The 13,406-nt window shown below is 40.9% G+C and overlaps 1 protein-coding gene across 2 annotated transcripts in view; it reads left to right on the forward strand.

Annotated features, from left to right (window-relative positions):
• Nucleotides 1-13,406, forward strand: part of kif13ba (kinesin family member 13Ba) — a 45,827-nt gene that overhangs the window by 15,990 nt on the left and 16,431 nt on the right. For both annotated transcript variants that reach the window (XM_035155595.2, XM_035155596.2), the window contains exons 3-14: nucleotides 1,654-1,666; nucleotides 2,462-2,522; nucleotides 2,636-2,728; nucleotides 3,526-3,706; nucleotides 4,754-4,841; nucleotides 5,523-5,657; nucleotides 11,429-11,541; nucleotides 11,842-11,953; nucleotides 12,091-12,303; nucleotides 12,387-12,497; nucleotides 12,595-12,729; nucleotides 13,153-13,283. In XM_035155595.2, the coding sequence (XP_035011486.2) occupies nucleotides 1,654-1,666; nucleotides 2,462-2,522; nucleotides 2,636-2,728; nucleotides 3,526-3,706; nucleotides 4,754-4,841; nucleotides 5,523-5,657; nucleotides 11,429-11,541; nucleotides 11,842-11,953; nucleotides 12,091-12,303; nucleotides 12,387-12,497; nucleotides 12,595-12,729; nucleotides 13,153-13,283 (1,386 nt within the window). The remainder of the gene's footprint in view (nucleotides 1-1,653; nucleotides 1,667-2,461; nucleotides 2,523-2,635; nucleotides 2,729-3,525; nucleotides 3,707-4,753; nucleotides 4,842-5,522; nucleotides 5,658-11,428; nucleotides 11,542-11,841; nucleotides 11,954-12,090; nucleotides 12,304-12,386; nucleotides 12,498-12,594; nucleotides 12,730-13,152; nucleotides 13,284-13,406) is intronic.

Genomic DNA, 13,406 nt, shown 5'->3' on the forward strand with positions numbered 1-13,406 from the left:
ATCTCCAAATACCAGGCTCTGTGCTGTTGTGTGTTTTGGATACAAATTAGAAGCAAATATTTTAAGGTATCAAAAGCTGAAGTTGCACAGGCAGCAGCAATATTAATACAATTGTGTGAAAGAAATTGTGTGTTCAAATACACTGTTTTCCATCAAACAAAAACACCATCTTAGTTTTTCACACAGCCTTAAGTGAAAAGTGTTGCAGGGTTTATGTTTTTTTTTACTTTATCAAGTCAAAGTCAACTTTATGGTGAATTCTGCCATATGTATAGGACATAGACGGGATTAAAATGCTGTTTCTCTCTGATCCCCAGATGTAACCATATAAGTACACAACATATTAAGCACAACAACAACAAAAAGAGAATGCAACATAATACACAGTCAAAAGGCGCACAAGTATATGTGAGTAGTGCAAAGCAGAATATAGCAAAAATGCATTGAGAAGTGACAGTCATTTACACCCACAGGATGAGTAAAATGGCATGTTATTGTTTTATCATTTCAAAACTATTTTTGTAACTTTTTATTCATTCATTATTTTAGAGACATAAGAAGTAGGTCATGTCTTCTAGAAAACGTAGGTATAGTATTGACAAAGCAGGGCAGTAGAGCAGTTTACCTGGCGCCAGTGTTCTGTTCGGGCTTTGTGTTTGGGCCAGCTTCATTTTTAGGAGGTATTTCAGTTGCTACATTATCCTGTCCTGGTCGTGGTCTGATATTTCCTAACATGCTGAAATAGCCCAATGGAGTGATGGTCTGAGTGCTGAGGAGATCCGTTGTAAAGGACATTGCTACTGGCTAAATGCTCATAATACAGACATGTTTGTGTGTGGGTTCATGTGTGTACTGTTCGTGAGTGTTTGGCATGCACATGTGTGTCCCTAGTTTTACTGTAGAATATCATGCTTAGACTGTGGGCAATCCTCCCTCTTTTTAAATGTCAAATATTCATTTTTAACATTCAAAGGCCTTTCCCCCACATGTCTGTACATTTCTGTGCGTGACCTCAACCCAGTAACCCCTCCACAGCACCATCTGATTCACACAGTATCTCAACACTCTGCCAGCTCCAGCACCAACACCCTCCACCACACACACACACACACACACACACACACACACTCACACACACACACACACACACACACACACCACTCGCACTCACAGACACACAGACTCACAGACATTCCCACAATGTCACCAAGTTCCAGAGATTTTTTTGTCTCCCCGAGCCATCATGAATGCCCTTCCTGACATCCACAGACACACACCCTTACCAAATCCCCAGAGAAGTTGGTTTTGTCATGTGACAAACAAGATATGAACAAGCCACACACACAAAAGGTTGATATTCAATCAAGTGTTTACTAAAGTGAAAAGAAGGAAGGCTTGAGGCCAGTGACTGTGACTCTCTCTTTGTCTGTCTCTGTTCACTTATTCTCTACTTTTTATTATGGAAAAAAATCGGGCAGACACTTAAATACGTAAATGATTTCTGCTCTCAATCTGGAACCACATGAGCCAACATTCAGAGTATGTTGACTCTGAATGTCTAGCATACTGCATCCTCTCTGACATCTGCACTAAATGTTTTTTATCTCTCTTTCCACATGCTCCCCTGGACCTTGAACCTCCCAACTTCATCAGGAATCAGTCCAAGGTATCGGCACACACAAACACACACAGACATTTTTAACACTGAGCTAATTCCATGGTAGTGAATCACCTTTGTCAAACAAAGAAGCCAATGTGTTTCTTCAACTTAGTAGTTTATGAGCTGTGTGCAACTGTAAAGGCAGTGCTAAAAAACAATAATTTGTTTAAATATATTTTCTAACAGAGCCTTTTTTAAATTAGTATTTAACATCTCAGGAAAACTACTTGCTAGGAACCTTCTCTTATAACTTTACTATATATTGATATTTCCCTCATGTGTTTTTCTTTCACCTGAAAATGCCCACACATGCTACATATCTAGATTTAGTTTCTTAGATATTTAAGAATAACATTTATTATTTACATGTACAAACAACATTCATATTTGTTTTCTCCCACCAAAAAATATACTATGAATATTAAGGGTTGTTATAATATTACGTGAGAGTAAAATTTAAATTTTATGAGAAAAAAGTTGTATGATTAAAGTCATAATTTTAGGCTATGTGTTATCAGGTGGATATCAGAAGATCAGCTTCTTGTTAAGTTATTCTTTAGTACAGGTTTCACAAATAAAAATATACTTAATCTTTTGGCACACCAGCATCACATTATCATAAATATCCGAGCTTTCAAAAGATTGAGCCACAAACTGAGTCTATTCTGAAGTAAGAACCACTCAGACTTGGAGGAATTTGCTGCTTTTTTGGAGGAGGAAATGTTAGTTGATTGTTAGTGTTGCTGTGTTCAACCAGCCTGCGTGTCTCTCATGCTGGTATTCTTTATGCTGTGTCTCCAGGTCTTTGCCTACGATCACTGTTTCTGGTCCATGGATGAGACAGAAAAAGAGAAATTTGCAGGTTAGTTTATTAACACTGTTATTGTCATGTCATCGTCAATCCAAGCTTTGAATAGAGATTGTTCACAGTTGCACAGGATGACATGCTCTGTTTGTATGTGTGTGTGTCTCCAGGTCAGGAGGTGGTGTTCCAGTGCCTTGGGGAGAGTCTTCTCAACAATGCCTTCCAGGGCTACAATGCCTGTATATTTGCCTATGGACAAACTGGTAAATTCCTGTGATGTACCTCACTGTTCCGAGCTGTGCACAGTACGCACATACCCTGACTAAGCCCTATCAATGTTAAATATGTGAAGAAAATCCTGGATCCACCCTTTTGTCCCGATCCTTGCCAAAATCGAATTGCCTGGCCCATGTCCCATCCTTCCCCCAAGTTTCGTGTAAATCCGTTCAGTAGTTTTTGCGTAATCCTACAAACAACAACAACAACAAAAAACATCCAAAAAACAAACAAGCCAGGGGTGAAAAAATAACCCCCTTGGCAAAAGTTAACATGTCTATTTCCCATTAATAGCAAAGTGCCTTTGTTTAGTTAAATGATTAAGAGGCGTGTCAGTGTGGATGTGTTGTGGCAGGAAGCTTGGCCAGCCTCTCCTTTCTCCAGAAGGAACAACATGCCAAAGCTCAGAGACATCATAGATATGCACATTGTTGCTGTGACTCAAACACACCTCACCAATGTCAGGCAGACGTTGTAGATATCTGCAATGGCCTGTTTTATTGCGTTTGGCATGATTTGCACCTTCCCCTTAATTCAACGGTAATAAACTATCCCCACACTACAAATATGTCAATAAACAAGTTGGAATTAATCAATGAGGTCCAGTGTCAAGATGAGTTGTATAATACATGAGGTTTTATATGACAGTCAATGACTCAGAGGGAGTAGCATGACTCAAAGTCTGTCATCATATAATACATTTATTCTCATACACCTATTAAATCTCAAGTGGCACCATTACATCACGTTTGAGTGTGTGTGTGTGTGTCTGTGTTGTCTGCAGGCTCGGGAAAGTCGTACACAATGATGGGTTCAGTGGACCAGCCAGGTCTGATTCCGCGCCTGTGCAGTGCTTTGTTTGACCGAACCCAGAAGGAACAGCGGGAGCAGGAGAGCTTCACTGTTGAGGTTTCCTACATGGAGATCTACAACGAGAAGGTCCGGGATCTGCTTGACCCCAAAGGGTACGACCTCAACCTCTGATTTCACAGATTGAACTGTAGGCCACAGTGGCCTAAGCACTACCCACCTACAGAGCTGCATTTGTTTTTACATTCCCTTGCACAAGCCAAATTTTATGCAGATTATGACTTTGTTATGTTAACATCCTGTTAGAGCAAATTTAAGTTATTGCAGCTGATTGAAATGTAATGCTTGGTGGAAGGATTTTAATTTAATTTAATAGAAGCTGGAGCCTTCTGCAGCGACCCGGCCCTTTGCTGTGTGTCTTCCCCATTCTCTCTTTTCATTTCACGCTTGCACTGTCCTATTACTAAAGGCAAAAATGCCCAAACATAAATGTTGATCCAGAGTCATGTTAGATTAATTTACAAATGACCCATGGACAGGAGTTTCATTGCACTTAATTGGAATTTAGAATGTAACAAACACTGGGGCATTAACCTCAGATATATGTTATCTTTATAGCTGCTTTCCGCACTGAACTCCACAGTTCATCCATATTTTCTCCATATTTTTAAGCAAACAGACAGTATCCTGAGTCATTTTCAGTTCTAAAATACATGTTAGTTGGTAGAACAGAGAAAGTCTATGGTCGACTCTGTTATCACCAGCTGCTGTGGTCAGTGGATAAAAGGATCATCATCCTGCCATGCAGTCACTGACGGACGCCAGTTCATGTCCAGCAGGTCAGCAGTAAATCAGCAGCACAGGCCTGTGTCTGCTGCCCCAGACAACATAACCTCTGACCTTCATTCGCTGCATGACCTCCAACCTCTGTAAAACAGGCCAAAGAGGAGAGGACCATCTGACAGCCATATGGGCTTTGCAGTGGAGCAGAGAATGATGAAGTTCTCAGGCCCACAGCAAGTTTGAATCAGAGTCTGAGAGCAAAGTGTTAAAAAGTCTATGTGAACTGGGGAATGTTGTAGTGGTCTCCAGAACCAGAGTTTATTTTGTCATTCCTACTATTACAGCAGATAAAGGGGTTTTAGTAAGTGGGACATTGTTGTTTGTCTGTTTTTATTAACCTGTTTTGGGTTTCTGTCCAGGGGTCGACAAACTCTGAGGGTGAGGGAGCATAAAGTGTTGGGTCCTTATGTGGATGGCCTATCTCGACTAGCAGTGGCCTGCTACAAGGTAAACTACTTTTCTTAAATAGTTTTTGTTACACGTTAATGTCAATTTTAGCGATTCCCTCAATCATACCCCCAACATCTACTAGACAGAAAGAGGTTGGCTCAAAGTGTTTGAATTAATAACATTTTGTTGTTTAAACAAGGCTTCCTATATAGGCACTCTTTATTAAGTAAAATGGTCAGCAAATATACAATCTTGGAGGCCATCAGCTATCGTCTGATGATGAATTAGCCTCTGGGGGCAAAGGACATTATTTTGTGGCTCCCAGTCTCTTTTGTTTTAAGCACATACTATGTTCATACTCATAGTTTCACACAAGTCAAATGTTCTTCCACACAGACACTGATACAGGTGTTTTAGGTCCACACATCATTTTGACTAACCTTTATTGACAGCTATCTTTATATGAAAACAGATATATTAAAAAGATGATTTCTGTCAATGTCGTTTTCCAGCAATCTAACGTGATTGGTTAAACTATAAACGAAAACCAGAAGGCTTCCAGGCCCATAATATTAACCCTCACCTACAACTCTTCACAGAGATTATCAAATATATAAACAAGCCAGGAGTATGTCAAACACAGTGGTGTGTATGATGTTCCACAAAAACAGTCCAGTCTAAATGGGAAGACATTATTATTACTTATTAATCAAGGTGTGATTTCTGTCTTTCTGACAGGACATTGAGTCTCTAATGTCAGAGGGGAATAAGTCTCGGACGGTCGCTGCAACCAACATGAATGAGGAGAGCAGTCGATCGCACGCTGTCTTCAACATCATCCTCACACACACACTCAAGGACTTGAAGTCTGGGGTAAGACCTAATAATACAAATCATTGGATTCAATCTGTGGTGGTCCTTGCCAGGGAGGCGTTATGGATGTTTTGACGGCCAACTGACGCGGCAGGATTTCTCCCGGTGCTGCTGATGCTGCTGAAGCGAGCTCTCGATTGTTCTGAGTGTGTGGTTGATTTAGTTTAGCCATCAATCATGTGTAATTGTAAAAGTCCACTAGATAATTGGCTTTTTCGCGGCCTCCACAGGGAGTGGAGCCTTCTTCTGCTGCAGGGGGTAGGTCTGGGATAGTCACGGGGTGTGGATTGCTGCTGTCACAGTTGGAGTTAAAGGATCATGGTCACTGCAAAGGGATTGTATACGCTCTGCTTCTGCAGCCACAGGGCGCAGAAAACAATGGCTATGGCACCTGCATGGGGGTTGGAGCCCAGAGAAGCCATTGTTGTACTTGTTTACTTATTCCAGTATTTTTAAAGAAGCTCAGCTCTTTCTGTTGTCAGAGAACAGTAAATAACGTATAGAAACTCAACAGTAGCCACTTCAGATATAAACGTTATATACAATATGTGATCGTTAATTTCCTTGAGGCTTGGGTCCAATACCATAGGCCTATAAAGTGCATGCTTTAAACTGCAAACCACCATTCCATCAAAAATTCATGTAACAACAGAGATAAGACATGGTCAAACACATCTCAACAAGTTTTTTCTAAAAAACTAAGTGGGTCTAATTCTAATAAGGATAATGAGTCTGGCCCGAATTGAGAGGCAAATACCCCAGGCTAAGGTGCAACACTATGGATGGAGAAGGAAACATGTTTTGCCCACACTGCGAGAAAGCAGGGTGGAGGGATGGAATTACCAGCGGTGCAACGAACATGAAAATATTGTCTCTCACTGAGCACAGTCAGTGCAGTGACCAGGCATCAGCTGTCAACATAATCTAACAGCAAGCTGCAATGATAGGCCACAGTGTGACGGCTAACGAAACATTCAACATGAAGCTGCACTCTCAGCCACAAGTTGTTCTTGTGGCAGTTAAGGCTCCATTCACTGATAGAGCGACTCTGTTAATGACACAGATAATAGATAGTATTTGACCGTGATTTCTCCCGTTTGTCCGGGACGTTGAACTGTTCCAGGACACGTGAAACTACTCTCTGGTCCTCTGTTGTCCCAGACTCCATCTGTGTGGGTCATTTTGTGCACTTGGACTGTACAAACAGTGACTGGCGGGTTTTTGATCAATCAGCTGCTGGAGGGTGATGTCAGCTCAGCGGTCTGACCAGAACTCTGAGAAAACACCTAAATGGCTAATTCTCTGTACCCGCTGACCCACTTAGCCTCTGCTGCTCTTTCTCTTTTTCCAGACCAACCTGTCACCAGTGAATCCTGTAAATAATTCACAGGCTTGACTGTGAGACCGTCAGCTGATACAGGATGATCTGTTTTCAAGGAACTTCCAGAGTCACAAAGTCAGTCAGTCAGTAGATTCATCAAGCAAACAGCCAACACTGTGTAGTCAGTGAGTGAATCACTTAGCTGACACATCCTGTAGTTGCTTGTATCAGTTGTTTATTTTTCTCTGGGGATTTTTATTCTCTCCACTTTCTAAATAGATTTATTTTTAATTACATGTATTTAAATTTTTAATTAACAAAAAATTTCAACTTAGCTCATATTCTTAACAGAAACTTATTTATGACCGGTTCAAGCCCCCCCAATTAACCAGACACCTGTTTATTTCAGTACAGTGTGAATGATGTTCAGAGCCTATATTGTGGCATGTCATGTGCTGCGGTTGGGGTGTAGTTCAGTTACCTGTTTTATCTTCCACATTGTGTTGCTTGTTGTTAATAAGCAGTTGCTGTGTGGAGGATGTTAGACCTGTCCTCAAAATGCTGAAGAAGCGAGTGGACAATAAAAAGTGCTCAGTGTGCAAAATACTTTCTGAAAACAACAGTTAATACGTTGACTGCTGAACAATGAAATAATGTTCCCAAGGCAATGAGAAGCCGTACTATCATCCATCTGGTATAGTCCCCAGAGTGCTAAATTCATGCACAGTGTGTATGTAAACAGCCACATATAAAGAGGAGAAAGTGGGGGAGAGAGAAGAGAGGGGCAGCTAGAGGAGAGCTGTTGTAGTTAACCACTGTCATACTGTTTGTTCTTATGACAGTAACAGTACCCAGTTATTATATCAATAATAACATCAGCAATGATAACGGCGCCAGTTATTAATAGTAACAGAGACAAAGGATCTTCCACTGCAGTAACTTCTCATCATCCTGAACCTTATCAGTGGTTCTCAAATGGGGGTCTGTGAAAAGTTGGAAGATTAAAATCCATTAAGATTATCACAGACATGTCTTTTACCTACTGATCTTTACTCAGTGGGTCAGCAGGAACCTTACCTGGGTCTGAATCTTCTTCATTGTTATTTCACTGTTGTTTTCGTCTATGAAGCCCTGCTTTAATCTGCTGTAATATAACTCCCCTCGCTAAGCCATGATGCTTTTGCCTTTATTTTAGCATATCAGTGTATTTCATCAGTAACATGTCTTGAAAAGGATGACAACATGTAAAATGCATACATTTCTCATCCATCTCTAAAGGGAGAAGCACTGAAACTTTGCACATTTCTCTTGTGTTGTTCTATCACATGACTAATTGGATGTGTATAAAAATAGGCTATGTCAAATCATCAAACTGAATTGCTTTAGAGGATTGACTGTAAATATAGAAGTGGAGCTCATCTGCACCATCTACTGCCTGAGGATCTGTGTGAAGCAGACAGCAGAGTCACTCAGTGCTGGATGAGTCATTCTGCAGCTCGACAGCTCATCAAAGGATTTCCTTTCAGTGGCATGGTGTGCTCAGACACTCCATTCAAAGTTCATTCTGTTAGTACTTTGTCCCTGTTTGTTACCAAACCCTCAGTTGTTTGCTGTTTTGATCCCTGCTTTGCTGACTCCAGACGATCTTTTGCATGTTTATCCATAATGACAAGCATGTGTAGTTATGATGCCCTGACACTTGTTCTGTGCTAAAACCTTAAAGCTGCCAAGGCTGACAAGCTGAATGTCCTTCCTGCTGATTTGGTTACTGACTCTGGTGTCCTCTCTCCTGGTAACTGAATCTTTTATTTGGGAAGACGATGCCACAAGAGCTGGCATTTTATTCTCCTCACTATCTCACCAGCCAAGATAAAAAAAGAAAAATCAGTAGATGTTGACACAGATCATCACAATAAATGTCACATTATTATTTCTCTTTTGCTGTTTTTTATGGGCAGAGAATGACACTAGACAAAACATTACACATCTGATCTTGATTTATTACCCGGCACTAGTTAAAACAATAATATAAATAAAACCACTTGGTGTTTTCATTTCATAATAAAAGTCCTTAATACATTCATCCATCAATGATGTGCACTGAAAAAAAGAGCTGGTTTCCTGATGTTTCTTTCAGAGTGTAACACCACCAGGTAAAAGGGCCTGGTGCTGTACGTTAAGGTCCAGTCACTGGTTATTGCATTGAGCAGTTGTTATAAATGAATTGCAGTAAGTTGTTACTTCCCCCTGTATGTGCTGATGTACACATTCACCAGCTTTGCCTCCTCTCCATCTGTTTGCCTCTCAAATATTATTTTACAACAACAACCAAAACAGGTTTTATCTGTCTTTTGATCTCATTTTGCTCAGAGTTACGGATACATATCTCTTGTTTGTTTAATAGTTTGCTTTACTCTCGGCCACAGGCTGATCTGTATCAGTTCATTTCATGACTGGGTCTTTTCAGCATTGAGCTCTTGGGTTTAAAGGAACTTTACCAGGGGGACCAAGACCCCTTTGAGGAACTTAAGAGCTAAAACTGTTTGGCGAGTGGAGGAACGAGGGACTAAATTTAGCTGCTGTACAACAGTTTCAGGTGCTTAAAATAGACACTGTTAATGATGTCGTACCTTCCAAAGGTTTAGGAACAGACAGAGACAGGGTGACAGGGTTTTCAGAACATTATTGTTCAGTCAAACACAGATGCTGCTTCAACTCACATACCACTTCTTACATAAAACAATGACTTTCTGCAGTACTGATTCAATTCATTTCAATGAAATTTGATTACATTTTTATTGCACAATATAAATCATCTCAAGGCACTTTGCATTGCAAAGTGGAGACCCAGCAGTTACCACATGAGCCAGCACTTGGCAAAGTGAAGGATGAGTCAGTCAGGGTTCCTGGCTCGTTTTAAAAGAAGAGTGAGAGAGAAGTGAATGAGAGGGAGGGAGCAGCAATAAAGAGAGAGAGAGAGAATCAAAGAGAAATTCAACTTAATTTGCGGAGTTGATTTATGTAGCTGTGTTTGTAAGCAGAAATAAATAATCTGGAGTTGGGTTTTACATTCAATTCTCATGAGACTTAAGGACTTAAGGATTACTTAACTGTAATTTTTATGATAATATGAGTAAATCAGTGTCAGGGGTCACTGGGTTGTTATTCTTGCTGATATATAATAATATGTATATTTAAAAGATTTATATTTTTCTGTATTACATTTAGAAAGAACACCTGAGTAGTTCTTTATCAGATACAGTTAGTCAACAGCATGTTTTTGTAGAGTAGCAGGTCCCCGGTCCAGTGCAGACACAGGACTGCATCAGCGGACGTTCTGCTTTGGGTGCAGGTGTAGATCGGGTGTTACATTCAGCTTTGTCAGCTACTGGCTTGTCAAGCTCGGCCTGAAGGGAATCTGATCTGTACAGTACAGATGGGGAAGTGATCTCTATATCCTCAACAGCTCTTGGAAAGACACAGAGCGAAACTGTCAACAAAATACTTAAAGATGGGAAACCAAAGCCTGACAGCACATTGTGGAACCGAATGGTTGCTGTTAAGTTAAAGACAGTGAGAAAAGAGCAAGAATGGACCAAAGCTTCCAGCCCAAATTCACTTCACAGCTAATTAATGAGGGGAGGTTTCTGATGAAAAGTAAATGCCTCGTTATTTATCTCTGGGTTCTGTGTTGCTCTGATGCTCACAAATCAGGGCGGTGCTCAGTTGAAAGCTGTTGACAAGTCAGCAGGTGATTGTCTTGGTGTGGAGTCTCTGGTGATTAATGTCCCATCAGAGGTTGGTCAGACCTTATGTGGATGCACGGTGCTGTCTTTCAGGAGTGTCAGCACATCCAGATCTGCGTAAATGTTCCAGCTCCAGCATATTTGTATGTCTAAAGAACAGGCTGGACATTACATCGCTCTTTGCCATATGGAATCCTACCCTGAATCAGAAATGTGTGCCAGCTGTAACAAGATGATCAGGCGAAACATGGACAGAATTGAAAATGCTCAACCATGTCATGCTCCAACGCCACCGAGCTGTGTGATGCTGTTAGCTTCTAAACCAACAGAACATGCCCTGATGACAGTGGCATTTATTGCTTTGAGTTACATACAGTATGTCAGTTTCAAGTTGGTTGGTGTAATTCTTTGTGCACAGTAGTATTTCATGTTTAATATAGCCTGTTGTAACTAGATAGTACTAAAAGAGACAAAGTCTGAGGTAGGATTAACTATAAATTTCCACCAACTTGAATAGAAAAGTGCTTAGTTTTAAAAGACTTGTGGACAGAAAAAGCAAGTTTTTGATGAACAGTAGGTTACAGTTAAAAAAAAAATACAGCAAAGTTTAAGTAAAAAATTTAAGCAAGTTTGTCAGTTTAACTGTTCTCTTTAACATTTAAGTTAATAATCTGACGTTTCTTTCTCTGTCTCTCTTTTTCTAGACGAGTGGTGAAAAGGTCAGTCGGTTGAGTCTGGTAGATTTGGCTGGGAGTGAACGAGCAGCAAAAACAGGAGCCGCAGGAGAACGACTGAAAGAAGGAAGCAACATCAACAAGTATGCAAAAACCGACCACACATTTACAAACTCATGATTGGTTGTTTTCCCATTTAGGCTGTTTACTTGAACCTGAACTCCAGATGGTTTACCGCCGTGTTACATTTGTTTCCCATTTGTATTATTTCAATAGAGAGTTGTCATATCACTCTGCACGTGCACTGAACCTGAAAATGTGTAAGAAATCATAGAGATTATGTTACAGTTCTGGTGAATTTGATGTTATTTACTTGCAGATAGTCGCACTGCAGCAAGTGAAAAGCCCCTCTCATTGTTTTTGTGTGTATGTGTGTGTTTCAGGTCTCTGACGACTCTCGGCCTGGTGATCTCTGCGCTGGCTGAACAGGGGACTGCCAAAAACAAGACCAAGTTTGTCCCTTACAGAGACTCTGTTCTGACATGGCTGCTAAAGGTACAGAAACAATAGACTTGCATGTCCACCACAGAGAGGAAATACATTCTATTGTGCATTTTTCTCTTTGTCTCATAAACGCAACACATCTAATTTCTACTCCTTTCTCTCTCCCTGCCTCTCTCTCCTGTGTCCAGGACTGTCTGGGGGGCAACAGTCGCACAGCGATGGTTGCAACCGTGAGTCCTTCAGCAGACAATTATGAGGAGACGCTGTCGACGCTGCGTTACGCAGACCGAGCTAAGAGCATAGTCAACCATGCTGTCGTTAATGAAGACCCCAACGCTCGTATCATCAGGGAGCTCAGAGAGGAAGTAGAGAAACTGCGAGTGCAGCTCACTCAGGCAGAGGTGAGACAGCTTCAAAATCTTAGAAATCTGCATGTTAAAGTCTCAGCTTTCCCCCGCTCTCATTCACAGTTTTCTTTCTCCAGTCTTTAAAGGCTCCTGAGCTGAAGGAGCGCCTGGAAGAGTCTGAGAAGTTGATTCAAGAAATGACCATCACATGGGAGCAAAAGCTTCGCAAAACGGAGGAGGTTGCACAGGTCGGACAAACAAAAATCTAATAATTAAATAGATTTTCTGCATTTCTCTTTTTAATCCCTGTGTGAGTATGATGTTTGTCCTTGTGTGTGTTTGCAGGAGCGTCAGAAGCAGTTAGAGAGTCTGGGTATTTCTCTCCAGTCATCAGGGATTAAAGTCGGAGATGACAAGAGCTTTCTCGTCAACCTCAATGCTGATCCTGCTCTTAATGAACTGCTGGTGTACTACCTGAAGGTGCATACACACTGTGCTCCTCATGCTCTCATCTTCTTAATTATCTCTTATGTTTTCTCTTATTGACCAAACAACAGTGTCACTAATCATTTAGCTTCTGTGTTTGACTCAGATTCAAACATCACATCTCTGCTGACATAGAAAATACAAATGCACACTGTTTGCATTATACAAACTGAAGTTGCATTTTAACAACTAATCGGCAGAGGTCATGTGACTGACAGTAGCTGCTGGAGTGGAAAGCATCAAACAGCTTTCAAGATTAAATATATTGATGTTTATTGGCCTGGATAAGAACTGATAAATTAAATACAAACTTGTAGGTATAGGAGTAGGTGTACTCCACTGAGCATGATGTCACATGTCACATTTAAGTATTTGTCTAATTTTCTGCTGAAAACATCTTTAAATGTTGTGTCTCAGGAACACACCAAAGTGGGTTCAGCAGACTCTCAGGACATCCAGCTGTGTGGGATGGGTATCCAGGGAGAACACTGTATCATCGACATTACGCCAGACACTGCTGTTGTCCTCACCCCTTATCGCAACGCTCGGTAAGTTGCATAACAGAGCCAGGCTCCAGTGTTGAGCAACTCTCAGTTTTTAGGGAGGAAAGCAACACTGCAAGGATCAATAATTCGTTAACAAACAGAAACATCAGGTTTTAAGAGTAAATC

Source organism: Hippoglossus stenolepis, chromosome 1, assembly GCF_022539355.2.
Source record: "Hippoglossus stenolepis isolate QCI-W04-F060 chromosome 1, HSTE1.2, whole genome shotgun sequence".
In the NCBI taxonomy this organism is placed as follows: Eukaryota; Metazoa; Chordata; class Actinopteri; order Pleuronectiformes; family Pleuronectidae; genus Hippoglossus; species Hippoglossus stenolepis.